General features: G+C 46.7%; 1 protein-coding gene across 4 annotated transcripts in view; it reads left to right on the top strand.

The window, feature by feature from the left end:
- Nucleotides 1–27,770, top strand: part of CAMTA1 (calmodulin binding transcription activator 1) — a gene marked incomplete at its 5' end in the record, with an annotated part of 236,542 nt that overhangs the window by 119,633 nt on the left and 89,139 nt on the right. For all 4 annotated transcript variants that reach the window (XM_083876764.1, XM_083876765.1, XM_083876763.1 and 1 more), the window contains one exon: nucleotides 6,785–6,856. In XM_083876764.1, coding sequence (XP_083732890.1) covers nucleotides 6,785–6,856 — 72 coding nt within the window. The remainder of the gene's footprint in view (nucleotides 1–6,784; nucleotides 6,857–27,770) is intronic.

The raw sequence follows: 27,770 nt of genomic DNA, 5'->3' as shown, positions 1-27,770 counted from the left end.
AACGTGTCACCTGCCTCTGAGTCCCTTTGAGTTTAGGTAGTGGACGTGAACGTGGTAATCCTTCCCACTGAGAATTCCCATATCCTGCTTGCCTGGTTGAGCACAGCCTGCCTGGAGATGTGTTACAGGGGGGTTTGGGGTTTATCATGTCATTCACAGTATCTGCAAGAGCAGCTCCAGGTGGTGCTCGCACTGTGTGGCCTCTGTTCTACAAATCAGTGATTTCTCCTCATATTCCTCCTATCCCTCACCTGAAATAGCTCCCAGGTCTCCAGAAAATCCTGGAGATTATTCTGGAGTATTCAAACTGGTGACACAGGCAGGCTGTGAGAGTGATGGGCAGGACTAATGGGGAGTGGGATGCTGCAGGATGCCCAGGTGTGTTATCCTGGTCGTCATCACCTTGCAGGAGGTTTTATGATTGACTGTTTTTGGGTTTAGTTTGAGCCACAAGTAGCAGGGAGTGAGTATGAAGTCCTTTGTGTCAGATCAGGAGGTGGGTTCAAAAGGATGTTTCATTACTAACTGGCCATGACTGCTGGCCCTAAGGAAATTTGGAGCTCTTGGAAAGCTCGTAATCCCATCAAGGATCCAGTGCACATTCCTGGCTCGAGCTGTTCCTGAGGGAAAGTGATGATGTTTTCCTCTTACATCTCACAACTTTGCCCCTATCCAGGCAGCATCCCTCCAGTACGCTTTTCACCCAGGCCAGGGTGATTAAGCACTTAAATTGATTAATCAAATTTCTTGTGATGAGAACTACTGTCATTCATTAATCTGAATGGGATTATAAATAAGAGCTGGCAGAGAAGGGAGACAAACATGTTGACAGATAGATCTGCTGCTTTGAATACAAATCACACCACTGCATCTGGAAGGTCTAAGCTCCTGGCAGCCTCGGGATAGAGCTTCCCTAAAGGTAAAATTAGACTGAGATTAAAGTATCCCCGTATTAATAAAGAAATATGCATTTATGAAGAGGCAAGCACTGCAGTGGGGGTGTGGGGATGCATACCAATGATCCTGCAGTGGGCCAGGCAGTGGGTGTTGCTGCCTGTGGAAACATCAGTCCCCATGTATGCCGATTTCTGTCGTTAAGCCAATGTCATTAGAGGATTCATCTCTAACAGCGAGAAACTTAAAACCTTGCAATCCTTGCAGAGACTTCAGAGCCCCACAAAGGGAAAAGATGGTTTGAAAAAGAACCCATTAAACATTTAAATATTTCATTAAATATTGAACATTTCAAAAATTGCTTTCTAACGAGTCCCGAGGTAAACAGAACAGTATTTGTTAACAAAAGCCACCAGAAGTGACGAAGTCCTGCAATGCACAGGCTGTGTAACCTCTCCTCCCTTGATCAGCCATCACAGGAGAGCCTTGGGCTCAAGTCTAGGAGTTGTTATCTAGATATGGCTGCCACTGGCATCAAGGGCATATGGGGGGTATGAAATGTGTCAGGAAAAGAACTGACAGGATTAAACCCAAAATCCCTGCACCGGGCTGAGCGCCTGCACAGCGGGCAGTGCCTGCAGCTGCACAGCGCTGTGCTGTGATGCCACAGATGAAAAGTGAAGGGTCAGGTTCTCTAGGTTTTGCAGCTGCCTAGAAATGTTAAGAATGTTTTCCGGATCTGCTGTCAGTACCAGGGACTCCTTGCCCAACCTGGCAAACCGTAAGCAATTGCTTAAGTTCTGTTGACATCGATAAAAGGCGAACCTTGCCAGCAGCACAGCTCGGCCCAGACTGAGATCTGAGCACGTGGTTTTGTGCTTTGCTGAATCAAAGTTACTATTTATGAACGTCAGAGGAAAATCCAAACCTGTCTAATATCTGTGTTTCTCCAAGGTGATGAGTGAGAAAACACAGGTAGCAGCATTTTGGTTTTGATTTGCAGCAGTAATGGGAAATTTTGGATGCCTTCCTATATTTTGACACTCTTTAAGTCAAAATAAGAGCTTTGGCGGCAGCCTTCTAGCCCTGGGGATTCCCCAGGGTTCAGATGTGGTTTCCCCTCCCTGTTTGCTGCTTTAAAAAAACTGAACTGGGGCCAATCCGCATGGGGAAATGTTGAGAATCTCCTGTCGCCTCCCTGTGTGTTCAGCGCGGCTGTGCCTGGCTGTGCCCTCCAAGAGTTGTTGTCACAAGCCCCGTCAGTGTTCCCCGGCTGCTGCTGCGGGAGGACAAGGCAGATTGATGGCACGTGGCTCCCTGCGCGTGGTGCTGGCACCGAGTCAGGGGGTTTATAGCAGCACATTGGCTTCTCTCGCTGAATCCTGATTAATGGAGTGGGCGGGAGCCGCCGCTGTCTCCCAGCTCCCGCAGCTGACAGGGGCGAGCCTCAGCTGACGTTTAAATGGGTTTGGAATGCGGCTGTGTGGTTTCAGCATCTCTGTCCTGAAGGAAGGATCATCTGTTGCAAGATAACCCAGTGAGAGTCTGAGAAGGCACTCACTTCTGTTTGAGAAGAGGTGACACACAAAATATGAGGGGTTTCCCCAGTGGTTGCTAATTGAGTGGCCAAAAAGCCCAGTTTTCAGCTGCCTCACTTTTCTAGCTGGACTCTGCCCTCTCAGCAGAGATTTTTGTGAGTGCTGGTTACAGAAACAGATGGACAGTCGCTCCTACACGTAAAACAAATGTATCACTACAAATAGCTGACAAATTCCTCTGGTCATGGTTTGTATGAAATCCAGAGGAATCGGTTTCAGGAAGATTGGATGGTGTCTCTGCTGGAATATGGAAACGTTGGTGAAAAGAATGGGATAGCAGTGGTACTTGGAAGAACAGAGTATGGAGATATCTGTGATAAAATCACAGAATGATTCTGTATATCATGTTAGGGATGGGAGACTGGGGTTTGTCATTGCATTTTGCCTGTATCACAAAAACACAGGTTGCTGCATTGAAGGGTGCTCATCTGAGCACTTAGAGGCTGCTTTTCCAATTTCCCTTCCATTCCTGTGAATCCAGGAGCCCCTGCTCCTTCCCACTGTGTGCTGGTTACAGCAGGCAAGGGTGAGAGCAGAGTGTGTTTGGGCTCAGATACAGCCACTGCTCCAGGAGACCTGTACTCTGTCATCAGGATGATGAGAGGAGCGAAGCCAACGCCTCTCTTGGCTTTCCACAGAGGTTTGATCCATGGCAGTAGGGGTGCTCTGCCAGCAGTGTGCTGCTCCCTCCTGGAGATTGGTGAGGAAGCTCTGAAATGGTCACTAATTACAGAGGGAGATCCCAGCAGCCTGGGGAAGCACCAGGGAGCTGATCAGCTGCTGGGATGAGCCCATGTTGCCCAATACCATCACAGAGCCAGGAACAGAGGGCACGGTCCTTTTCCCCCAGTAACCTGCACAGATCCTGCTCCTGGTGTCCAGAGGCTGCTGGGGTGTTGAAAGCTGAAGCCTTCCCACCAGAAATTACTCAAGTATGTTTTAATAATGTACAGCCATAGGTCTTACGTGATTTGTTCTCTAAAGATTGATTTAGCTTCTTATTAAGGGAATTGGGAATTCAGTGTGAAAATCTGAACAAAATCTAGGCGGTTTTTAGGGTTTTTTAAATATCCACTAGTGTAACTCACCAGGGAGAAGAATTTCAAAGCCTGTCCAATCCTATCTTGAATTTTTGATTCTCCTGCTTTCTTGTTTCCATTCCCAAGGTATGCTTGTTAAGGAAGAACACCTCAGCATTATTGTATTATTTTTAAATAAGCCACAATCACTTTAAGGAGCTCAGGATAAAAAAAAATCCACTAATAATTTGATTTTATATTACCCCTCCCTCCATCTTCTCCAGTTTTCAGAAGTTTGGTAAAGCCAAATGTGCACTGCATACAAATGGCAGGGCGGGCAGCTGTAATTGCACGCTCTCCCCTGCTGCCCAGAGAAGGCCTTTTCTCTTTAATTACCCCTTGAATTGTAAAGGGATGAGCTGCAGCACAGCTGGCAGGGCCAGGCCCTCCAGCAGCAGTGTGGGAGCTGCACAGAAGGTGCCTGGAGCTGGTTCCTGGGGCAGGGTGGGGGTCTCATCCCAGGGAGCTGCACAGGAGGGATCCCCCATGGAGGCAGGACACAGTCTGTGCTTAGGGCATCCTTGGGCACACACAGGGTCATCTCCAGGGACAAGGACACGCTCCCTGATAGACAATGGGACCACAGGGCCACCCCCATGGGCACCCAGCAGTGTGGGTGTCCCTCAGCCACTGCTGCTCAGGGCTCCTCTGGGGTCAGGCTGGTGCCAACCCTCACTGTGTTCTCCACACAGCAGTCAATGAGCTGCTGAGGTGGCGTTTCACCTCAGACTGCTCAGAAAAGCCTCTTCTCTTCTCTTGAAGATTTTGTAAACTTAAAAGAGAATCATGAAAAAAAATGTTCTCCCCTGTCCAGCCCATTAATTCAGCCTGCTCAGGACAGAATTAACCTTGGCAAGCCTTGCAGAGGAGAGAGTCGTTCTAACCTTAAAAATCTGCTGATTAAAGCTGGTTTCAGGAATTCGATTTCACTTAATGCATTGGCTGAGCGCCCAGCCTGGCATTAACATCTCCACAGACACACAGGCCTCTGCAGCTTTTACCTTCCTACTAAAAAACAATTAAAAAAAATAAAAGAAGGCGCAGCTAATGAAACCCCCTTTGCCTGTTTTGAGCAAGAATTCATTTTAAAGACTGCTTTAGCTAAAGGTATTACTCCTGCCCTGGTTATCTGTCTGCTCTGGCCAGGCAGGGTGGTAATTCCACTCTGCTCATTAGTTGCAGGGAGGTGTTGAGCTGGCTGGGTGCTCAGCAGCCCTGGGCCATCCTGGGCAGGGGTCAGCAGATCCAAGTGTAGGAATATCCTACACCCACCTCCCCCCAGCCCCCATGTGCTGAGCCATCAGGCTGCAGATTTTGTGTCATCCACAGTGCTTAACCCATTAATCTTGAAAATCCTCCAAAACAATGACACGCAGATTTCCTAGGTTTCTATTTATATCATCAACTTTTTCTTATGCCTTTTTATCCAAAAATTAATGCAGTTTTTATTGCTGTCATCACTCATTTTGCCTGCACTCCACGTGCTGGGCTCCCAGGCTCTGTTTCACCCCTGCAGTGTTTCTCTGCCACTGTGGTACCTCTCAGTGCCTGTGGGGACAGTCCCTCCTGTCTCTCCAAGGCCAGATTCTTGCTCAGTGTGTGAGTCTCCTTCATCAGCTGGCCAAGTTAGAATATCCACCCTCAAAACATCCATCCAGAGTCACATTCCCATGCCCTGCCACCATGGAAAAAAAAGAAGAAAAATTTAAGAAATCCCTTTTGCGTTCTGTGTGCTTTTTGAATTCTTTGAACTGTTAGGATTTTTTTAATGGTTTGCTGAAATGTTGAGAACCATTTTCATGGAGGTGGGAGGCTTTTGTGTGATTCATTATTGACAGCTCTAGAATTATCTGCGAGATAGCTCTGGAGAGGGAGGGCAGTGCTCCTGCCTGCTGTGCACCACGAGCTGCACAGAGCCCGGCACTGGGGTTTGTTTTAATCAGGCCAAAGTTTCGATCGACTCCGCAGCAAATTGGGATGGGAAGCAAGTCAGGGGGTGCTGGAATAGATTGATATGTGTCTCACAAGGTCCCTGGCTGCTGTGAAGGCTGCTCCAGCAGCTCCAGACCAGCTTTGCCATCCTCACTGGGAAGCAGGTTGAACTGGGAGATGCTGCACCTCACAAGCTGCTTTCTGGAGTGGGGGGACTCTGAGTCAGCAGAACTGAGCACTGCAGACCTTTCCATGCAGCCCCCAGTGCCATGTGCCAGGAGTCACTGTCAGGGCAGCTGTTCCCCAACCCTCGGGAGGGATTTAAATGTTAAGCTTTTCTTTGGATTATTTTCTGCAGGGCTTTTTTTCCTCTTCTGTTTTTCCTCCCTGCATTTCAGTGTGTAGAATGTACCCTTGACACATTTTAAAAACATTATTAATCTTTGTCATTTGTGTTTTAAAAATAACTCAGTGATAGCAGCCAGTCCTTAAATCCTGTTTAATTCAGGCCGACCTTGTGAGCAGTGATCCTGGGGAGGGGGAACTGCTGCAGCCTCCCGTGTGCTCACTGAGTGTGTGTGTCCAGCAGCACAGGCACCCCCTGTGCTTGGGATCTTTGCAATTAAAACCAGTTTTGTGTGTTTGGGCTGGCACTGGGCTTGGTTTCCAACCAAAAAGTTTTAAGATACTGAAAATGTGTTTGTTTGTCCTGCCGAAAGAATGCTTCAGCGTTGCTGATTTCAGTTAATCAGAGAAGCAGAAGTCATTAAAAAAAAAAAATCCAAACAAGAAGAAAAGAAACAAACTACATTTTGGCATTTTGCTGTCTAAAATATCTGACAGCATTTTTTTCAGTTTACAAACACAACATTTTCAGTAGAAATACCCAGGAGATAAACCATGGAAAAAGAGATGAACGTGTTGTATTTGCCAAAAAATAAAAATACGATGGAGTGAAGATTGAAAGGCAGCCCCCAGACCAGCCCTGTCTGTGTTGTGCTGCTGAGCATCACGGGAGCCCCTGTTGGCTGTGGCCACCCTTGGGTGGAGGTAGCACAGCAGGGGCAGTGAGGGAGGGGGTTCTGTGACCTGTAGCAATGCTTACAGTGCTTACCCTGGGGTGCCACAGTGCTGTGTTGTGTGTCACCAGCCCCAGACCAACAGCACAACAATGTCTGTCCTCATTTGGGTTCCATGCACTGCTGCCCCATCCCCAGCCCAGCCTCTTGGGATGGTTCCTGCACTAACCTGACTCTGCTCTCTCTCTTTTTGTGTCCCCAGTGCCTGTATGGCTGCTATGTCCATTCCTCCATCATCCCCACGTTTCACAGAAGGTGCTACTGGCTTCTGCAGGTAGGATGACAACGAGTTCTCTCTTTGGGGTCATCTGGTCGAGCTGCTGCAGCCGCATTCAGCTGCTGCCGGGGGGATCAGAGTCCTGTGTTTTACTGTCTGGGGGATTTTGTGTGTCTGAAAGGGAGATGGGTCTTCTTTAGTTGTATGTCTCTGTTTGGAGGGATTGTATATTTTCTCTAGCAATATGGAGCTGGTGCCAGCTCATATGTTCTCTAAATACGGAGTTGGCTCAAGTGAGACTTTCTGGAGGTTTCCAGTTGTGTTGTTCCATCCTGAAGCAAGGCAGAAGCTGGAGAAATGAATGCTGCACAGGCATGCCATGGTGTGGGAGAGATAGCAGCCCCAGGCTGTGCTTGACTTTGAGGAGAACCCTGGGGCTGTGTTTGAATTTGGGGTGAACCTTTGAGCTGGCCCTGCGGTGGCCCTGCTTTCCTCCAGTGAGATGTTTAGTCTCTAGGGAGTATTTTGAAGTCACTCAATGATTTTTTTTCTTCTGGCTGTTGTGGGAACAGCAAAGTCCCAGGAGGAGTCAAGCCAAATTTTCCTCTTATTAACACAGGGTTTGGGCAGCTCCCCTGGGGCTGGGGGTGTGCAAAGGATCTCATGTGAGAGTTTGCCCTGGAGGTGTTTGCTGACCCCACCTTTGAGGAGTTTTTCACATGCTTGACTGGTTACCATGGTGTGCAAAGTGGAAGCAATTTGTTTTCTTTCATTATGAAATGGCACTTGACACATACTGTAAAAATATTGTTTTAAAGATTAAACTCCCATGGTCCTGAAAACAAACAAGTCTGAGGAAAGTGACATCTGTTTCTAGAAGCAAATGGAAAATAATTCCTGTTTTTCCCTGGTTTTGCAATTGCACTTCTATATTAAAAAAGAAGACACTGCTCCTGTCACTGAGGCAGGACAGACCCCTCACAACCCGTAGAGGATGGTGCCCACACCCCAGACATAATCAAAGAAAACACACAGCAGATGTCACCCTGCTCTGTGATACCTGTGTGTTCTCAGCTCCATTTGCATCTGTGGCATATAAATGCTGCGTGCAAAGAAAGAGGAGATACTTGGCTGCAGTGGTGGGAGCAGCCCTGCACCTCGTAGAGGAGAATTGAGGCTCCTCTGAAAACACAGTATGACTGCATCCATCCTGTTCTCTTATGGGCTGTGCTTGTCCTCCTTGAGAGCTCCTGACCCCAAAAGGCAACTCTCTTCTCTTCGTTTTTGAGCTTTGTATTATTTTTCTTGTTGTGATGTGCTCCCTAGAAGTGCTGCTGGCCCTGGCTGCTGTGGCACTTAGCCAGCATCTCCCTGATGGGTTGCACTGCAGCACTGTAGGATCTCTGAGCTGTTCCCCGAGCTCTGGCTTCTTCACGTTCACAGGGTGTGCATCAATGTTTAGTCATTTTCTTTGCTCTGGTAATCACTTTTTTGTCAAGAGGATGGGGAAGTACATTTCTTAGAAGCCTATTTATAAAATGTGCTGCAGGATGTCTCACTGTGGCTGTGGTAGACTGGTATTCCTCAACAAGGACACGCTGTGCCTTCGCTGTGGGAGGAAGAGGGGTCTGTGATTCATGGCAGCGTCTCCCAGGCACAAACGGGCATCCTTCAGTCGTGCGCTCAAGGTTATGCAGCCGGCGGAAAGGAGCTGGCCAGGAATAGATGAGGCTTTTCTATCGTCTGCACAGTGTTTGTGTTCAGCTCCGTGGTGAATTCAGGAGCACTGACACCACAGAGACAGAAGGTGTTCTGTGCATCTCCTTCAGAAGCTTTCACTTCAACAGCCCCGGTAAATGAGTTTGATATTCAAAAATAGGTATAGCCAAGGCAATGTGTAATATTAAACTCCAGCAATATGCTTGGCTTTATAGTTCACAGAGGCATATGGGTGACTTTTCCTTGTTTTGGGGAGACATTCAGCACCTTCCTGGGACTCCCTCTGTGCTCTCTCTGTGCAATGTCTAGGCAATGGGGAGTAAATACAATTAGCCTGCAATGCTGTCTATGTTTTATGGGATCATCTTTCTCCAAATCCTATTGTCAAGTTAGATATCAATTAAAAATCCCCACACAATTGTTTTCTGCATCACATTTTCAACGTAAAGCCTGGGACTCAAACCAGCCACAAGGACTCAGCTTTGCTCATGCATTTACATTAATTATATGGTTATGTCTGATTTCTTACTTTAACAACTTTGGGCTGTCATTTATGGTTGACATGATGTGCCTGCTCCCTGCAGACTGGTCAGAAGAATGAAAAATGAAAACCAATCATCTGGAGCCGCATGATGCAATTTTCTGGGTCTCTGCTAAAAGTTCTCAGGCTGTTGGCAGAGACCGTGGTGCTGTGGCTGGGGTCTGCTGCATGGGGCCTCCACCTCCTCTCTCTTCTGAAGGGGTTTCACGTTTTTGAGACATTTCAAGCTTTTTTGATAACGGATTTTAAGTGCTGCCTTACCCCAAAGACCTTTAATATTTGTGAAAGGTGTAATTGCCAAACCAGCATTGACATGTTCCTGCCAGACATGGTCCAGACCTGGGCACTGGCAGCCTCTTGTGTGGATGCTCTCTTGGACACTCACTCTTGGGCCTGAATGAAGAAAGCATGCCCAAGGTGGTGGTTTCCTGCATTTGGTTCTCATATTTTTTTTTGATTATCTGATCTCTAGAAATATGAGATGATTCTCTGAGTGACAGAGTCAGAGAAGAAGGTGGGGATGAGGACACAGGTGGCCTCTTCACTGGTTGCTGGGGAAGACACCTCAGCAGAACTTCAGTTTTTATTGTTTTGCATTATCTGTTTGCTTCTGAGAAGATGCAGAGCCCTGGCTGTCCACAGTTCACTGAGTGTGGAGCAGAGCTGCTGAAACCTTTTTGAGATGTGAGTGATGGCAGGTCCCAGCCTCCTGCAGAGGCTTTGGCACAGCTGTGAGTCTGGGTGTGTTGGTTTGTCATTGGCAGGACTCAGGCTGCCCATGTTAGACCTTCAGCACAGTACCAGATTTTGTGTCAATGGAAAAGGAAGAGGAAAACCCCCCTGTTTGTACTCGCACTGACTAATGGAGGGAAAATGTGAATTCTCAGACACGGCCGATTTTCAAACATTGGCACAGCGGAGCAGGGAAATTCAGTGTTCCCTTCAGCTGAGCAGAGAAATTCAGCGTTCCCTTCTGCGTGTTGGAAATTGGCACCTCAGGAACTGAAAATTAATCTGGCTGCCAGGCTTCGGGGCAGGCTGCTGCTTGCCAGGGTTAGGGAGGCAGGCTTTGCCTTCACCCATGGACTGCCATGGGCCCTTTGCTCACTGTGCTGTACAGCTGGAGATGCTGAGCTCACTGTAGCAGGTGCTGATGTCTCCTTTAGTGCTGCTGTTCAGGTGCTATGGGGATGGGAGGGAATACATACTTTAAAAATGTTACCCTTTTTCTTAATTAAGAAGTACATAAACTGTGCTATAGGATCATGCAAAAAACTTGTGAATTTAGACCTCTTGGCCAGTTGAACAAATTACAACTAACAAGCCTTGGAGAGAGGTATGTCGGCAGAGAGCTGCTTCACATTGCACATGCATTAACTGCTCACTGAATAATTCAGAATTGGTGCAGAAGAGTGTCAGTGGCACTGTTCTGGCAGGTGAGGCAAGGAAGCAGGAGTGGGATGCAGGCTGAGCTAGGCAGGCACGGGGACACACAAGAGCTCCACAGAGCCCTGTTGTAAATCCAGTGTTCTCAGTAATTGCTGAAATGTGATAATCCAGTTCTCTGGGAGCCTGGGGGAAAACTGCATTTCATCTTTATTGCTCACACACTCACAGGATGCTCCCAGCAGCCATGGCAGTCATGGAATACTTTTCTCTAGGATAGGAAATGGCAGGGGAAGGTCAGGGACATCAGCAGTCATGCCAGGTGTAGTATCCAGGCAGGATGTCTGTCACGGAAGGAGCAAGTGAGAGATGCTGAGGGGGCACTGGAGGTAAGCAGTATTTGGGTAGTGGTCTTTAATTACTGTTGCTGCTGTTCTGTGTGCACCAGCTGTGCCTTGCAGAGGATGTGTAAGCACTGATTGAATGTCAAAGGCTTTTGCGATATTCTCTCTTTACTCTTGTTTTTTTCCTAAATTCTTCCTTCTGATACACTTGAATATTCAGCAGTTTGTTACTGTGAATGCTGAACTGATGCTTGATGCCCCCTGAGTGTGTTCTCTTCCCAAAATACATCTTGTCTGAAAGCTGAGGGCAGAATTTATCAAGACCTAAAAATCATATAAAACATTTTACATGACATGTGTCACTGTCCTGCATAAATTTGGTGTTTGTTCTATTTTTTTTGCCTTGGTTTTCCATTATGCCTTAAACAAGAGGAAGCCCTTCCCATTTCTTTTTGATAGCACCCCATCAGAGTAGCATTTCCCTCTCTGATTGCTTGTGCTGCGCTGCGTCAGCAGCATCTCCCTGGCTGGAGCAGCGACAGACAGCTTGAGGATTTGGGGCTTTTTCAACATAAATTGGAAGCATTACAATCTCATAAAAATTCTCAAGACTTTTGCTTAGTAATGGGTTTTTATTTTTCATTTGGGTGAAATAAAAGTGGCTGGGCAATAAAGCACAGAGGATGCTTAGCTGGGCACATGGGCACTTAGCTGGGTCCTGTATGTTTGGGGTGGGATGTGAGCGAGGCCTTGGCACAATGAGCCTGTGCATTTTTGCTGCTGGGATTATAAACTGTTGCTGCTATGCTGGCATGTTTTCCCAAAGTGTATTTTAGCCTGTGTGATGAAATTTAGTGGTGTAGAAGTCCAGCAGAGCATGGTCTGTAGTATGGAACAATCGCCAGTGTGGCTGCATGTCCCAGGCAGGCTCGGGATACAGGTGGGTGTTCACAGAGCAGACCTGTGCAGCAGCTGTGCTTTACCTGTTTGGTTCCTGTCCACAGTGCCCTGTGTGCATGTGGAGCTGTGCTGGAGAGGAGAATGTGTGGGGAGAGTTCCAGGAGAGCAGAATTGTCTTCTGTGTTGATTTAGCTCTGAGCATCAGCAGTAGAGGTGCTTTTGGTACCAGACATTGGCAGGATGCAGCAGTCACTCCTCTTGTGTTATCACTTGACTTCACGATGCACAGGCATTCTCAGAGGATGAGGAAGTTGTGGATACCCTTTTCATGCTTCCTTAACATGCCTTTGACTTGATCTCTCTGAAGGATGCTCTTTTCCTCCTTTCATCTCACCAGCTCTTCTGAAGGCACTGTGCTCATTGCTGTGTCTCTGCTGCCGTGCAGTCACTGGAACAGGCATGTCTCAAGTCTTCCCATCATGTTTTTCAGGGTTCATTAAAGATCTGAAATACTCATGGAATTGGTGGAGCTGTGCAAAAACTATTGCTCAGTCCAACTGAAATTCCAAGGGTTCTGTGAACTCTTTTGTAATAAATGTTCAGTTTCATTATCTTGATTTTTTCCTTCTTTTTTATTTTTTTGGTCACATACCTAACATACTGTCTTCTGAAAGTGAATTTCAGAGAAACTATGTAAGAGGAGCAAAGGGTCCTGTGCATCATCCTCTCAACCACCCTGTGGAGTGTCACAGTGAGCACAAACTGTGTGCTGCTGGAGGAAGGACAAACTCTGGTGCCTTGTTTGTTGGGACAGCCACCTGCATTTGCAGCCATCCTCACACGTGAGAGGGCAAAAATAAATCAGGATGTTCCTTCCATGAAAAACATTTTCTGTGACAGAAATCTACAGGACATAACATTGAGCTGTGGCTTGGGCTGAACTGTGCCTGCATCTGCCTGGATCCCTGTGAACCAGAGACTGCAGGGTGGTGAAGTGGGGCTGGGAGAGCAGCAGCACAAACCCTCTGCTGATGTTCCGGTGAAGGGGAGGCAAAGAGGATTACAAATGAACTGGTGTGTCAAAGGCTGGAAACGTTTTAGCAGGAGTGCTTTATCTTTTGTAATGTTTTTGTAAATTATTTATTAACACACTTGCTGCATTTTCTTGAGAAATTGGGTGGAAGAGCAGAATGTATAGACGGTGGATTATATTCCAGAAGAAAGACGCCTGTGATTAAAAAACAGTTTCCTACCCTTTCAAAGACATAACTTTATTTTAGACAAGCAGGCTTCTATTTTTGTACCGCTCTCCACCATTTTAAAGAAAATCCCGGATTTGTTCCCTAGATATATGAGGAGACTGACGTTAATGCGAGCAAACTAAAAAGCAGTCAGAGTGCTTTAGTTGTTGCTTAAATAATCTGTTGTCATTTATAGAAGAGATGCATTTCCCAAACTGCTGGGGGATGTGCCTGGGTTGCTGATGGAGAGAAGTTCTGGCAGGGGCGACGGAGAAAAGGCCAAAACATGTCCAACTCCCACAGAAAGGGAGAGCGGGTTTTGTGCTTTCAGCTCTTGGTGGAAATGATGCCCCGTTTGCCCTGGGTGCTTGACCCAGGGGAGGGAAAGCATTGGCTCTGTCCCTCCTCGGGGGCTGCAGCCCTGCCCTGCACCATGACATGGCTGGGGGGCAGCCACAGAGTGGCTTCTTGTGCCTCATCCAGCAGCTCAGTGTGACCAGGAGCCCCTGCCTTACCTAAAATGAGTGTTGCCCCTGTGGCTGCAAAGGGACCTGACAGCAGGGGTGGGTCGGGGGCACCTGGGGACCCTGCGAGAATCCTGCTGTCAGTGGGGAACATCAGCATCTCAGCAGGGACACCCAGAAGTGACACAACTGGAAGCAGGATTACTTTTGCTCCAGCGGCCACCCCCGTGTTCTCCCGGGAAGACCCCACAGAGCGGGACTGTCACCGCTGTGATCCTGCTCGGGCTGAGGCCAGTGATGCTGTCACCGAGACATCCTCGCGGCGGGGATCGCAGCCATGCGGCAGCACAGCCCAGCTGGAAACCAAATCAAACCACAGGCTCCAAGACACTTATTAATATGCTCTGTATACTGAGGATCAGGCTTTTGGTGACACTTAAATTGAATTCTAATGCTATTTTGAAATATATAATACGCTGAATTTACTTCACCTCAGGTTTGAGTTAATGGTTTATTAAATTATGCACTTTGCAGTGGTGAAGCTGTTTCCCGGTGTAGGACACCGAACCTTGCAGGAGCAATGCAGTGATTCTGCTGAGCTCATCCACATCCTCCCTGGTCAATTATTAGGTCTGCAGGTGTCGGTGAATGTATTATACCATTGGCTGGAGTTTCACCCTCACTGGAGAGTTATAATTAGGGCTTGAGTTGGGAATTCTTTAGTGAAGCAAATTACAAATTGAGTTTAGAGATCTGGAGTTCGTTCTGGTGTGGGCAGCAGAGGACTTGAGGCAGAGGCAGATGCTGCCAAGGCTAAAGTATCTCTTCCTAATGCGGGATATTTTTTCCTTTAATACACAGTGTTTTGGCCTGCAGTGAGTTACCCTTGTATTTTATCTGTTAAAGAACACTTTTGTAAGTGTTTTGGATAAATCACTTCCCAGGTGCCTGCAGTTTGAATGCTCTTCCTTCTGTCCTCTGCCTTTGTAAGCATCTTGCTTATTACCCCGCTTGCTTTTATTCTCAAAATAATCTTTTATTTCTGAAGGAGTCTCTATTCCCTTTCTATCAACTGGCTGCCTCAGCTGTCACTGACGTCTGTGCTGCTCTGGGTTAATGAAGCTGCCATGCCTCTTGTGTCTCACACTACCTCAGTGGTGTGAAGTAAAGACTCTCCATCCCTGTCACCTCCCGCAGCTGCCACCTGCATCCTGCCACCTGATCCCACCTGGGATGCATCACTGCATCCCTCTCTCCACACCCATGGAGATGTCTTGGGTCAGACCAGTCAGAAAGTGTCTGTTAGACCCATGAATATATACATGGTGCACTACCCTTAGTGAAAGGCAGTAAAGGTTGTTAAAAAGATCCCCAAGTTCACGATTTGCACCATAAAATGCTGTGCTCAGCTCCGAGGCTGTGGAAATGGTGTGTGGGGACCATAGGCTTAGTCCTCTGTGAGATCATGCAATGATCTTCTTTAGCGTATTAATGAAGGGGCAAAAGCCAGAGGAGAAGGACCAATCTAAATGGCTTTTGCTTCTGCACAGGCAGCGTTCCTAAGGGGATCGTTTTCTGTGTCAAGGAAAAAGTGCACAATTTTTATCACTGTACTTTTTTTCCCATTAAATGTCAACTTTGCCTCTGTTTCTCGTGCTGCCGGGGGGGGTGTACGACTGTCTGCTGGCTCATGCTGCTTATTGGCCATGGGCAGCAGAGAAGGCATGACAGAGTGAAATAGAGGTTGAAGTTTTTATAAGTTTAAGTCGCTGTACAATCTCTTCTTCCCAGGAAAGTAGATTTCCCAATAATGTAACCAGGACAAAATAAGTCTGTTGGATTCAATGCATCTTCATATTGTTCCCCCTGTTGTATGGCAGAAGGGAATGGCTGTTCCCAGTTGTCCCCACGGTGTCCCCACAGTTGTCCCCACCTGGTGCTGCCCTGGCCAGAGCAATGGCACACACCTCACTGCCCTTCTGTTGAGCTCTCATGGCTCTCACCATTCAGGTGAGTGATCACAGGCACTTTCTGCAGGAGAAGGGAGAGAGGAGGCTGATGGGATTTTCCTTATTTTTCAATTATCTTCTTTTGGGGCACTCTTCAAAAGCTGGCATCAACAGCTCTGTAATCACAATCTTTATTTCTGAATGCAGAACACTGGTGTTTATTCCTCTCTATAACTTAGACTTGAGTCACTTTCTATAGGGATTTCGCTGTTTTCAAGACACAGCACTGGTGTCTGAATGTTCTGGGGTGCAAGGACCTTGTCAGGTTGGTTCAGCCAAGCATCTCAGAGTCTTTCAACCCCTGTTGACCAGCACAGACACACTGTCTCTGTCTGGTTTTATAGTGTCCCTCTACAGATACATAATCACTGTCTGAAGCATACCAGTCAAATTTTGCTCATCTCATGCTTTTGCAATTCCTGGAGCTGTCCTGCAGGGAATTTGCTTTACATGCCTAGTGTAAAACTTTACAGGAAAAGGAATCCTCATGGAAGATCCATCCCCTCCTTGGCCTGCAGTGGAGAATGGAGCCACAACATCAATTCTGCCATGAACAGTCTGAGTGAGGTTGCAGCTCCAGCTCCTTCTGCAGCTCTTGGCACTGGCACAAAGAGCTCCAGCATCAAATGCTGTTGTTCTTTTGGGTTTATTGAACGATAAATCCATCACAAAAAATATGCAGAAAGAAAAATGAATGCAACATTTCTCAAGGTCACTGGTTCCACAGAGGAGATGTGACTGTGTGGTGCATCCTGTGACACAGCAGACACACATGTGATGGGATCCATTCCAAGTCCTGTAGCCGTGGTCCTTTTAATGAAAAAATGCAGCAAATACACCCTGTAACCTGCTCCCTGGGCAGTGCAGCACTCTGATAAACAGTAATTATAACTATTATGGGATGTCATCTCCTCTCTGTCATATATTGACCTTTTCTTCAGTGTAATTTTCTTCTCAGGGGTCCAGGTAGCTCAATATCCAAAGAAGAACTGCCACGTGAGCATCTGGGCAGCACAGCCACCAAGACCTGCTCAAAGGCTGAAAGGTGCTCGATTTTAGACTTGTTTAAATTTTACATTATAGTGACAAATCTGGAAGCCTCTGAGAGAAATTTTTTTCTGAGTTCACCTTGTAGTTGTTGGGGGGAGAATAAATTTAAAGTGTTGGTTGCTGGGATGTTGAAAAAGAAGTGGACTAAAATAGCTTTTCTGTTTTTAATAGCATTTCACATCCTAGAGCCTTTTCAAGCTCAAAGTGACCCAAAATCACTTGTACAGCGAGAAACATTGTCCTTCCAGGGAACTAGCCCCTCATTTTTGTGTTTTGTAGAATCAAATAGGAAATCCATTGCAGCTTCATAAAATAATGTGACTAAGTAAGTTTTGGAGGGGCAGCTCTGAATTTGGGAGAAGAGGCGGTGTCACGTTTGGGTTTTAACAACAGTTTGCTGAAATCATGTGAATTCACATTGTCAGCTAAGAATATCAATTGCTTTAAAATGTCACCTTCTTCACAGCTATAGTCTGTGTGAAGCAGAGCTAGGCATTGCCTTCAGGCATGGAAAAGGAGAGATAGATAATGTGTCCCCCTCCCCATAACCTTCAGGCAGAGCATCCCTCCCCTGAGCTCCCCATTGCCCCAGTGCTGCAGGGACTGAGGCTTTGTGGGCTCCAATTCCCACCCTCCCACTTGGGTTCCATGAGAGGAGGGAGAGGATGTGGAGTGGGCTTGATTAAAAAGTGCTTTTGCTTTTTCTCCTGAAGGATGTTTGCAGTGAAAACTGTACGTGAAATTTATACTCCTCTCATATGATTCTGACTGGTTTTAGTGCACAAATTCTCAGAAGAAAATGTATTCAATAAAAATTTGATGTGGAACTATAGCTCAGCAGAATCTTTTTTAAGAAATCCAGCTCTGGGATATTTATTTTGTATCTAGTTTCAGTTTTAGTGCCTATTCCTCCTGCAGATGCCCTCGTTAGCCTGCTAACAGCTCATGAAGAGTTCAGCCTCTCTCCTGCCCTCATTCTGGGTATTCCTGCAGTGCCTGTGGGGAAGGTTTGGGGGGAAGCACAGCTGTGGAATGCTACTTACGGCTGCTGCTGTTGGCTTTTTCCATTAATAAATCCTGCTTTTTGTTCAGGAGGAATGCAGAGGGCTCAGTCAGTTTAGGGGGGGTGAGCCTGAGGTAGGTAAAATGTTGCTAGGCTGGTGGACAGTGATGTGGCTGACAAGAACGTGGTGTGCTTGGTTTGTAACAAGTCTGCTGGGAAATAGTTTTAGCAGGAAAAGTGCGATAAATCTGGATTTAATTCTCCTTTGATGCTCATCTTGCAAAAGGAGATGGTTTAGGGGAGGGAGGAAAGGAATCCAGGATGGCCACAATGAAAATTGCAGGGTAGACCTGTGAGCCCCCAAAGCATTGCTCCTGGTGGGGGAATAATGGTCTTTTGGGCAGTATCAGGGTGTGATCCCAGTTTCTGGGATGGGTTAGCATTGGTGTGTAGGGGAGAAGAGACAGAATTCTTTCCAGGCTTTGGAGCAAGTGATAGTGATGAATGAAATCCTCACTGGCCTCCTGATTTCCAACCCTTGTTCAAATGGTTCCTGTTTCTTTCCCTAAATTGCAATCTCATCACTTCCTGAGACAGGTGTTTGTCCCACTGCCTCCTCCCACCTGGCGCTGGGAGCGATGTCCCAGGGCTGTGGTGCCTGCAGAGGCACAGAGTCACTCTTCAAACAGAAATCCTAAGGCTGAATCCTTTGCTCAGTGTTTCAGGGGCACCAGAAATATCTCAAACAGGTTTCTGGTCCACTGCCCCCTGAATCACCGCCTCCTCAATGCATTTTAATGCAAAGCTGGAGCCTCAAGGCAACCAAGAGCTTTTTCCTAAGGTTTAGTGATAAACTTGTGTCTCCTGTGAGTGAGCAATCTGCTGCTTCACCACTTCTTTCAATTTAGAAGGGAGTACACTGAAGCTCTCTTGCAAAAACATTTATTGTATCAAGCAAAACTGGAGTGTTTGGGTTCTACTTCTCTCATAAATTTTTTTTTTCTTTACTTCTAGTGTTCTCATATCAGATTTTCACTGGAAAAATACTACCCAGAAGCATGGAAAATGGCATATGGCTCTATGAAATATACCCCCATCCTAGGATACACCATGTTTTTATTTTGTGACAGTCCAAGATTCAGTGTGTGGCCTAAATATTGTGGCATCCTATTTTATTTTTGAATTGTTGGATGGACTAGACACTATAGCTCATGGACAACACTACCATTTTTCCCTGTGGTTTACCCTTTTTCTAGATTACTGTCTCTAAGTTTCAAAATGGAACAGGATTTCTCCCTGCTTTATAAATTAGGGCCATATTCCAGCAGCACCCAGTAGTGCTGCCATATTTTAGACTGTGTCAGGATTTCTATTATAAACCTTATTTTTCAGAGGTTTAGAGCTGAGCCATAAAACTTGGCTGTGTGTATGTATAACAGCTGCAGCCCTGCCATGCAGAGGGAGTGCTTGCATGTAGTTCCTGCAAGCAGAACAAACCACACTTCCTACATGCATTTATACATAGAGCTCTGTATAATTGTATTAAAACTCGGTGTAAGATTGTGCTAAGCTTTTATTTCAGAATTAACTGCTTGGCAGTCATGAAATGCTCCCTTTGGCAGGGGTGTGGGAGAGCTGCCAGAGGGGTACTGGATCCCAAGGAGTTCTGATCTGTCGAGGCAGGGTCAGGTTTCCTTGAACCAGAGCTGTGAGACAGGACACAGCCTTTCCCAGGGCTGAATAACAGATCTGCTGATGGTTTTTGCATACCTGGAGAGATTAGCTTACTCACCAAAGTATATCTGGCCCACACAATAAAAATTGGCCATAAATATCTCTGTTCTACCAAAAGAGACCCTGAGAACAGAATTGCACCCAGACTATACCTCTGGTAATATCTACAAGCCTGACATGGCTGTGGCCGTGTGTCATCGTTGGGTTTTCTTGTGTTGACATATGAGAAAGATCCAACAGCCTCCTTTTAATAGCCCTGCATAATGCTCACACCTGCTGCAGTATAATTTGCTGCATTTCCACAAATAAGCTGGCTGAAGGGAGTGAAGAATATCATCCCACAGTGCCCCGAGCTCCTGTCAGGGGAGACAAACTGGGGCTGTTTCTGCTCCAGCACCGTGTGCAGCCATCACACAACTGTGAGGGTGTCTTTCCACTGCAGCTCCAGCAGCCACCAGCACAGGGGTGCTTCGGGTTTGCAAACACCCACGTAAATGAAGGACACAGATTCGAGCCAAATGTCAAAACCCAAAAAAATAAACCCCACACAATCTGCAAGTCGTTGAGAACCTCACTGCAGCTCGATGCGTCTTCCGTGACATTTTGGCTCTCGTTGGCTTTCCATCTGCAGGAGTTTTATGTCAATGTCAGACAGGCCTGTCTTTAAGCTCGTGTTTTTCTGTGTGATAAGGCATTCTGACCTTAAGTGCTGTTGGTCCGTGTTAATTCTCACCTCGAAATTCTGCCTGGTCAGATCTCTCAGGTGCTGTGGTGGAGAGCACAGCACAGGCTGCTTCTGCTTTAAAAGTCTCATTGAATTCCTGCCAGGAGCACATTTTTATCATCTTCTCCCCAGGTGCTCCGTGGTATTTCCCATCTGAATTCAATCCTGAGCAGCAGCATTGTGTTGGCTTTGTAAGATGCCAGGACAGGACGTGTGGCATTTATGGCCATGAGGGGGTTGTGCCACAGCTGCCCCTTACTCCACCTCCCTTCAGTGTGAGCAGAGCTCAGCCATGTTCATGAACACACCTGCACAGCCTCGTTAATTAATATCATGTTTTACATTCTATTTTAATAAAGCCTTTTCATTACAGAGCTTGTTCCCATGGTAGGATAAATTGAAATTCTTTGTGAGAGCATTATAATTAAGCTGTAGCACAATGGGTAAGAATATGTGTTTAGGTAAAAATCGAAAAAGGAGGAATTTAGGTTAATGGAGGAAATTCTTTACTGGGGGGTGGTGAATCACTGGAACTGGCTGCCCAGAGAGGTGGTGGGTGCCCCAACCCTGGAGGTGTTCAAAGCCAGGTTGGAGAGGGATTGGAGCAACCTGGGCTAGCTGACCCTGCCCATGGCATGGGGGAGTTGGGACTGGATGGTCTTTAAAGTGCTTGGACCCTTCCAATCATTTAACATTCTATGATTCTGTGTGTCTTGCTTAGGAAGTGTCTGTCTTAAGTCTCCCAGCAGCAGGCTCGGGCAGTGCTCCTCATACCTCAGGGGATTTCTGCCCCTGGGGTACTGTTTCAGCCTCAGGTCATGTTTCACAGGCAGGAGAGGTGGAAAACAACCTCTCCAAGGCAGCAGTTCCCCAGTTTTCAGCTCACTGGACAATTGCAGCTCTCAGACGTGCCTGTGGGGCAGCAACAGGAGGCAGGTTTCAATGCTGAGGTTGGTTCTGCAAGTGATTTATTTACCAAAGGCTGGAGTTGGGGGTTGTTTCCAGGCAGGGATGGAGAAGTGAGGGGTCTGCCACAGGGAGCAACTTCGGGGTGTTTCTTCAGTTTAGTGTAAAATACCAAGAGTGGCGATACAGGAGGTGAAATACTTTGTTATTTTAGGTCTGTTGTGCCTTGCTCCTGCAGTTTAAAAATCAATACACCTGGTGCATCCACAGCTGTTCATGACGGGGAGAGTTGCTTTAATGACTGCCAGGAAACAGGGGTTCACTGTGGGGTTAGAGCATCCCTTTCAAGAAATGCAGTTCAGCAAGAGGAGGCAATGAAGTTGTGTCAGAATTACGTGAGAGTTTGGGAACAGATTTTTATTTTCTCTTTGACAAAAACTAGGGTTTATAAAAAGAGAGAAAGTCTGCCCGGAAGGGGCAGTTGAGTTCCTGCTGCCAACCTCAGGGATGCTTATTTACGAGTGGTGCAGCAAGGAGATGGAGATGCTTCATTAGCAAGCAGCAGTGCATGTTAGCTGGAGAAGATCCTAATGGAGTAAATTAGGAAGGAAACATCTGTTGCTTTCTGTTTTGGTTTTAGTGCTCAATCTGGTGCTAATCCTGGCCTTTTGTGACCTTTTCATATGTCCCCTCATCCTAAATATGAGTCATGTTTTGTTCATTAGCTGTGGATGTGTGTTGCACCTTTGAACAGAGTTCATGTCTATCCTCGTGGAGAGATTTGTTTCCTTGTTTTCCTTTCTTCCCAAGACCTTGCAGGCAAAATATTAGAGATGGAGGGAAAGCAGAGGCAGTAAAAGCCTGAGCCAGGCAGAGAAAGATGTGTATGTATATATGTGCATGGATATTTAAGATGCAAAGTTATGGCTTCTTCTACCATTTGTATAATGATTTTATCATTAAAAATGACAGCTTACAACAGAAATTTTAAGTCTTGATGATTTATACAAAATTGATGGCATGCTCAGGAAAAAGCATTTTTCACAGCTACGTGTATAAATAGCCAGGTTTGGTGCAAAGAGGTTGGTGGCATGCAGAAATTCCCTTCCTAAATCCTAGTTTTTCCACCAACTGATATCATAGTGGCAGACACAGATCTGCTCTGCTGCTCCATGGAATCTGAGGAACTCCCTTGTTAGCAGGGAGGGGGAATAGGAGCTGGGGGGGTGCTCTCCAAGGAGCTCCCCTATTTCCAGGGAAGAGGACAGGAACCACCTGTCTGGCACAGGGATCATCAATGCTGCAGGTCTGAGCTGCTCAGCACTAAGTTTGCATTTGCAGAGTTTTGTTCAAGGCTTAAAACACTTGCTCAGATTAATGACCAAAAATGTCAAATGTGTCCACAGCTAATTATTCATTAGATGTCTAATTAGTGTGAGATGATCATGACATTTTACTGTTATTAATTTTTATACCCCAATAGGAATTAAATCAGGCTGCACTCACAGAACAACAGTTGGAACTGGCGCTAGAGATGCTGTTGTGGAGCTGGAGATGCTCCCGCAGCGCTGCCCGGCTCCGAGGGAGCACTGCTGCTGCTGGGTTTCCTGAGATCAGCTCTTAACTTCCTGTTGTATCTCTGCTCTCAGTGGAGGGCTGCAGGATGCAGAGCTGAGCCTCTGAAATACTGAGCCTAGTTGGCTCCATTAAAGTAACAATAAACTCAAAAAAAGGAAAGCCAAACGTTTTGGGTTCTGTTCATCAGAGACTGTCGGGTTTCTGGCTTTGTTGTCTTTTAATACCCCAAGAACAGATGCAGGTTGACAAGTGGCATCAGCCAAGGGACTCAGCTTTATAAGTTTGTGTTGAAGCAGGCTTGGAAGTAGCCAGCTGAAATCTAATTTGTAGCCAAGTGGAATAAATTGGAACTGATAGTTATTCAATTAATGGCATGGGCAGCAAGGTGAGGTCTCCTCTCAAAATAGCAGAATAAGGTTTCTTGTCAGGGAGGTTTGGGAAAATGGGGCACAACACCAGATTTTCTATCAAATCCAGCCATTAATCATCTGGTAGTGGGAGGGAGATGTGATTATTATAGAGAGGCTCAGCAAAACAGTTGGAGTGAGCACTTCCCAAAATGGTGATGGAATCCAAGCCTGAGCCAGTGGACATGCCCTGGAGCCTGCCTGGAGCTGAGGATTCCCTGGGCAGCATGGCAGCCACCAGTACCTCAGTCCTGCAGGAAGCAGCAGGAGCAGGGCTGGGCTGTCCTCTTCTCCTTGCTCCTCCAGGCACCTCTGGCATCCTGGCCATGGAGACTCAGCCTCTTCTGTCACTCACCTGCTGAAGCAGATCCCCTTTCACATCTGAAGACTTTGTCTTTTGCATGCTGAGGAGCTCAGTAAGAATGGGGAATTTGGGTGTCTTTTTAGTGCTTTTTGTGCATGTGGGGATGCAGAGTAGGGGACTGACTCATGCATTCACCAGACTTCCTGCAAACTCCCATGGTGTAATGGCTCAGATCTTGGGATAACTGCACAGACCTTTGAATAAATGCACAGTGATGAAGCTGCCACAGTTGTCTCCATCACAAGCAGACCAAGAAATATAGAAAGGCTTTTTTGCCTTTAATCAAAAGGAAAATTTCTTCCTATGCAAATGATGTCTGCAATAATATCAGTGTTGCCTCAGGTTTGCACAAGCTGAACGAAAAAGAAGCTGAGTTCATGGTTTTCAGCAGAATGGTATTAACTTTTATCAGTTCAGTATGTAAGTAGGAAAGGAAAGCTCATTTTACTTTGAGTAATGGAATCTTTTGGTCACATTTAAGGGCAGACCAAACAAATAATTCACCTGAAAAGTTCATGTCAGTTGGAAGCTGACTGGATCCATGTGAAGCATGGCTGTTGTAGTGGAGCTGTGGGACCTGTGCTGGGCTCTGAGCAGCCTAAAGCAGCACCAGGACACAAGAGCTTGTGTGAGAGTGCAGTCAATCAGACTCCTTTGGCACTGAAACTGTCCTGGCCACTGGGAATGGGTACAAGGGAAAATTTATGCAGATTAGCTCAGATATGGAGCTAATAGAACCACAAAGATGAGGTCTAAACTATGAAACATTTCTCAAGTTGTAATGCAAATACAGTGCAACATCTGTGGCCTTTCATTAAAAACGAAGTTACAGGAGTGAGATTTCACTCAGCAACACTAATTTGTGCCTGTGAAATTATTAACCATTTGATATTGTGGCTTTCTCATTATAAACTTCTGTGGGAAAGGGGAATTAATTTTTTTGTGCTGTTAGAAGTTGTCAGAGGAGATCCCTCCCTTCCTGCGTAACCAGATCAGAAATTCCTCACGTACATGGGTTGACCCTTTCCCTCTGGGGAACAGATTAATTGAAGCTGCACTCTCATTAAACTGATGCTGCAGGAGAGGAGTGTAAAAATAATGCAAAATAACAGTGGCAGGCCTGAAGGAATTTGTAGGAATGTTAAGCAAGGAGGAGGGAAATACATCAGGCGCTTTTGGATGGGGATTGCACAGAGGAGGCTGCTGGTGGCATCTTTTCCACTTGTATGAAGGACATTTTTTTGTAATCAGGAATATAAGGGCAGTCATAGGATCTTCTTATTGCAGCAACATCTCAGCCAGCTCTAGGCATGCACACTCTTCATCATCCTGCTAGGAAGCAGAAGGTGCACCAGGATGAAGAGTGGCTCTCTCTCTCTGTGCCGTACCTTCTGGTCCCTTTGGAGCCTGTTACCATGGAGCACCTTCCCTGCTCCCCCTTCTCCCCCAGCAGTGCCAGCCCACACCTGACAACACACCAGGGATGAGTGGAACATAGGCCAGTTCTCCTTTCCCCATTGCAGGGCAACCTGTTATCTTTGACTTAGATAAATGTCTGCTGGGAGAGAGGCGTGAGTTCAGCTCACCAGACCCATCTGACAAACCCACCATGTTTCTGGCTGGTTTGGGTTTTGCTGATGAATGCTTCTCCCCACTTTCCTTACATCTCACACAGAGCCAGCACCTCAAATGTTGTTTTTCTGGTGAAAACAACTGCCATGGCAAGGGGAGAAGCAGGTGGTGCAGGAGGGATGGGGCTTTGGGTGCTCATGGCCATTTCCTCTGGTACACAGGTGATGTGCTGAAGGCAGCCTGCACATCCTTTCCCTAAGCCATTTTCACTTAGTTTGGGTTGCCCTGCTGCCCCTTCTGTAAGAAAAAGTGCAACTCCATTTTGAAGAAAACATCTTATATAAATCGGGAAATGAGAAAAGATGCAAGAGAGCCTCCCTGGTGCTGATAGCTCCTATCATCATGGCTGATGGCAGACACCCACAGAGATGATGAGGGGTCTGGAGCACCTCTCTTACAATGTGAGACTTAGGAAGCTGGATCTATTTGATGTAGAGAAGAGAAGACTTAGAGGGCGTCGCATTAATGACTAGAAATGTCTCAAAGGTGGATGTCAGAGAATGGTGGCAGGCTGCTTTCAGTGGTGCCAGTGACAGGACAAGAAGTAAAGGCCATAAACTAAACCACAAGAAGTTCCACCTCAACATGAGGAAGAATTTCTTTCCATGAAGGTGGCAGAGCACTGGAGCAGCTTCCCAAGGAGGGTTTCTCTCTGGAGACATTCCAAACCCACCTGGATGCTTTCCTGTGTCACCTGCTCCAGCTGACCCTGCCTTGGCAGGGGGGTTGGAAGGGATGATCTCCAGAGGGCACTTCCAACCCCAACTATTCTGTGATTAAATCTGAGATTTACAAGTTGGACAAGATCTGTGTTCTCAACAGTGCCCCATCCTACCAGTCTGAAGCAGTAATGATGGATGGTTCTCTTTGGCAGTGCAATATTGACGGGGCAATTCACTCTGCCATGGTAGTGCTCACACAAAAGCTCAGGAGAGCTCCAAGTATTCTCTCTTTAATATTGCATTGATGGCCTGATGGTTTCTTGCTGACAAAACTGCCACAGTTCTTAATATCAGCCTGTCTGCATTCATCAGATGCAAAGGTTTTCCATCCTGTTGGGCTCCAGAATAGCATTAGATGGCAAATGGAGAAAGTGTAGGAAGCCAGTATGATAATTTTTTAATCTAATCCCCCATACCAGGGAGTCACTGGTGCTCTGATGACTGGGAGTTGTGATGCAAAGTGGAGAAATGCGGGATGTTATTTTAGTGATGCATGTGGAAATGTATTTTTTAATATTCTGCTTGTGTCCAGCTGCAGTGCTAAAAAAATCCTCATGGCTTGCACAGCTCTCCTGTCCAGGTCTTGCATGGACCCTGGGGTGAGCAAGCTTCAGGAACATGGAGCAGTCCTTGGAAGGAGCCTCAGGTCCCACTGCATGGATTCAAAGGTGGAGATGTCCATGGTCTGCTCTGCCACCCCTCAGGAGTTACTGTCTGCAAGAGCATCTGTTGCTCCTTGTAGTGACTGTCCTGTCTCTACAAGCCAATGCTGTGTCACTGTCAGTGACTGGGTGTGACATTCCTGCCTCACACACAGGCCTGTCCTGCTGGAAACCTCAGGCTGGGAGAGGATTAAGCATTTCACTTGAAGCCATGGTCTTCTTTGGCATAAACATAATCCCATGGTGTAAACATCAACCCCACGTGCAAGGACTGTTGGTTTCCAGTAGCCACTGGTGGACCTTGCCACTTCCTTGCTAATGGGAAGCTTCTCAGTTTGTCATGGCAGTACTGGCAGCATCCCTTTGAGGTTGCTTTGGAGTAGTATTCAATATTTTATCCATCATCTGAAAGGAATTATAAAATCATTACCTGCAAGTTTCATCACTACTTGGACTTGAGGAGTTTTGCAGGATAATAAATATTGATGAACATTGGTCACAGAAATTAATCTGAACATGATGATTAGAGATGGGTAGAGCTGTCAGCACATGTTTGAGTTGAAAAACAAGCTTTTGCATGAAAAGAAGGTGAGAGAAGAAGGCTTGCAGGGTAATGAATGTCCAGATCTGGGGACATGAGGACACTGTTCAGTTCTGTGATGAGCAGTGCTAGCATGCAGCCAGCTGTGGTCCTGTGCTTTAAAGGTGGGAAATGACAGAGATTTAGAGGAGAGATTCTGGTGAGAGGACAAAGCTCAGAGAGGCAGTCACACAGATTTGGTCACAGCCTATTAACTGCACTTTGCATTGAGGCAGTTGCAGCAGATAAAAGCTCAACAAGAGACAGACCTCACAGGGCCCAGGTCAGCAAAATGAAAACTTGGGCGCATGTTTGCTGTGTGAATGGTGAATATAGTTACCAAGAGAGTGAGAGCTGTTGTGGACCCGTCCCTCTGGAATGTGCTGTGTTTGGGAAGATGTGTGTCCTGCTCCACCAGGGTCCCTGCTGAGGAGGACTGGAATACACCACCTGCATCACTGAGCTGGGCTACAAGATTGGTGTGAGTGCTGCTATTCCCTGGCCTTAAAAGCTAGAAAAACAGGAAAAGAGAGAAGCTTGCAGGATGAACTCTGCAGCTCTTGGAACCTGCAGGTCTGCAGGACCTCTGCCCAAAGATCCTGCATGGCAGGATTTTCTTCTTTTTGAAAGAAGAAAAACTGCTGGAATTGCTCATCTGGGATGCTGGTGGAGGTGGAGATAGATTTGGGGCAGCTGTGCTGTGACCCTGCCAGCCCTGGCATCAGGGAGTCCAGGAGATGTACACATGCTGCCTACTTAAAAAAAAAAAAAAAAAAAAAAAAAGTCCCTATCCCAGCCAAATGGAAGCCTCTCTCTGGAGGATGCTGCCAGGGTGGGGCTGCTGTGGGAGTTTGGGACTCTGTGGGGTGGGGGCCAGATTTGGGAGGTAGTGAGACTTGGGATTGCCAGTCAGCAGGCAGGACAGTGGCCCTGTCATGAAGAGGGGGGAGAAGCAGAGCTGAGAGGATATTTATGTGTGAAAGGCTGTCAAGGCTGGAAAGATGA

Source organism: Zosterops lateralis (genome assembly GCF_965231275.1).
Source record: "Zosterops lateralis genome assembly, chromosome: 22".
Classification (NCBI taxonomy): Eukaryota; Metazoa; Chordata; class Aves; order Passeriformes; family Zosteropidae; genus Zosterops; species Zosterops lateralis.
Note: the sequence above shows the minus strand (reverse complement) of the source record. Positions and strands in the feature narration are given on the sequence as shown.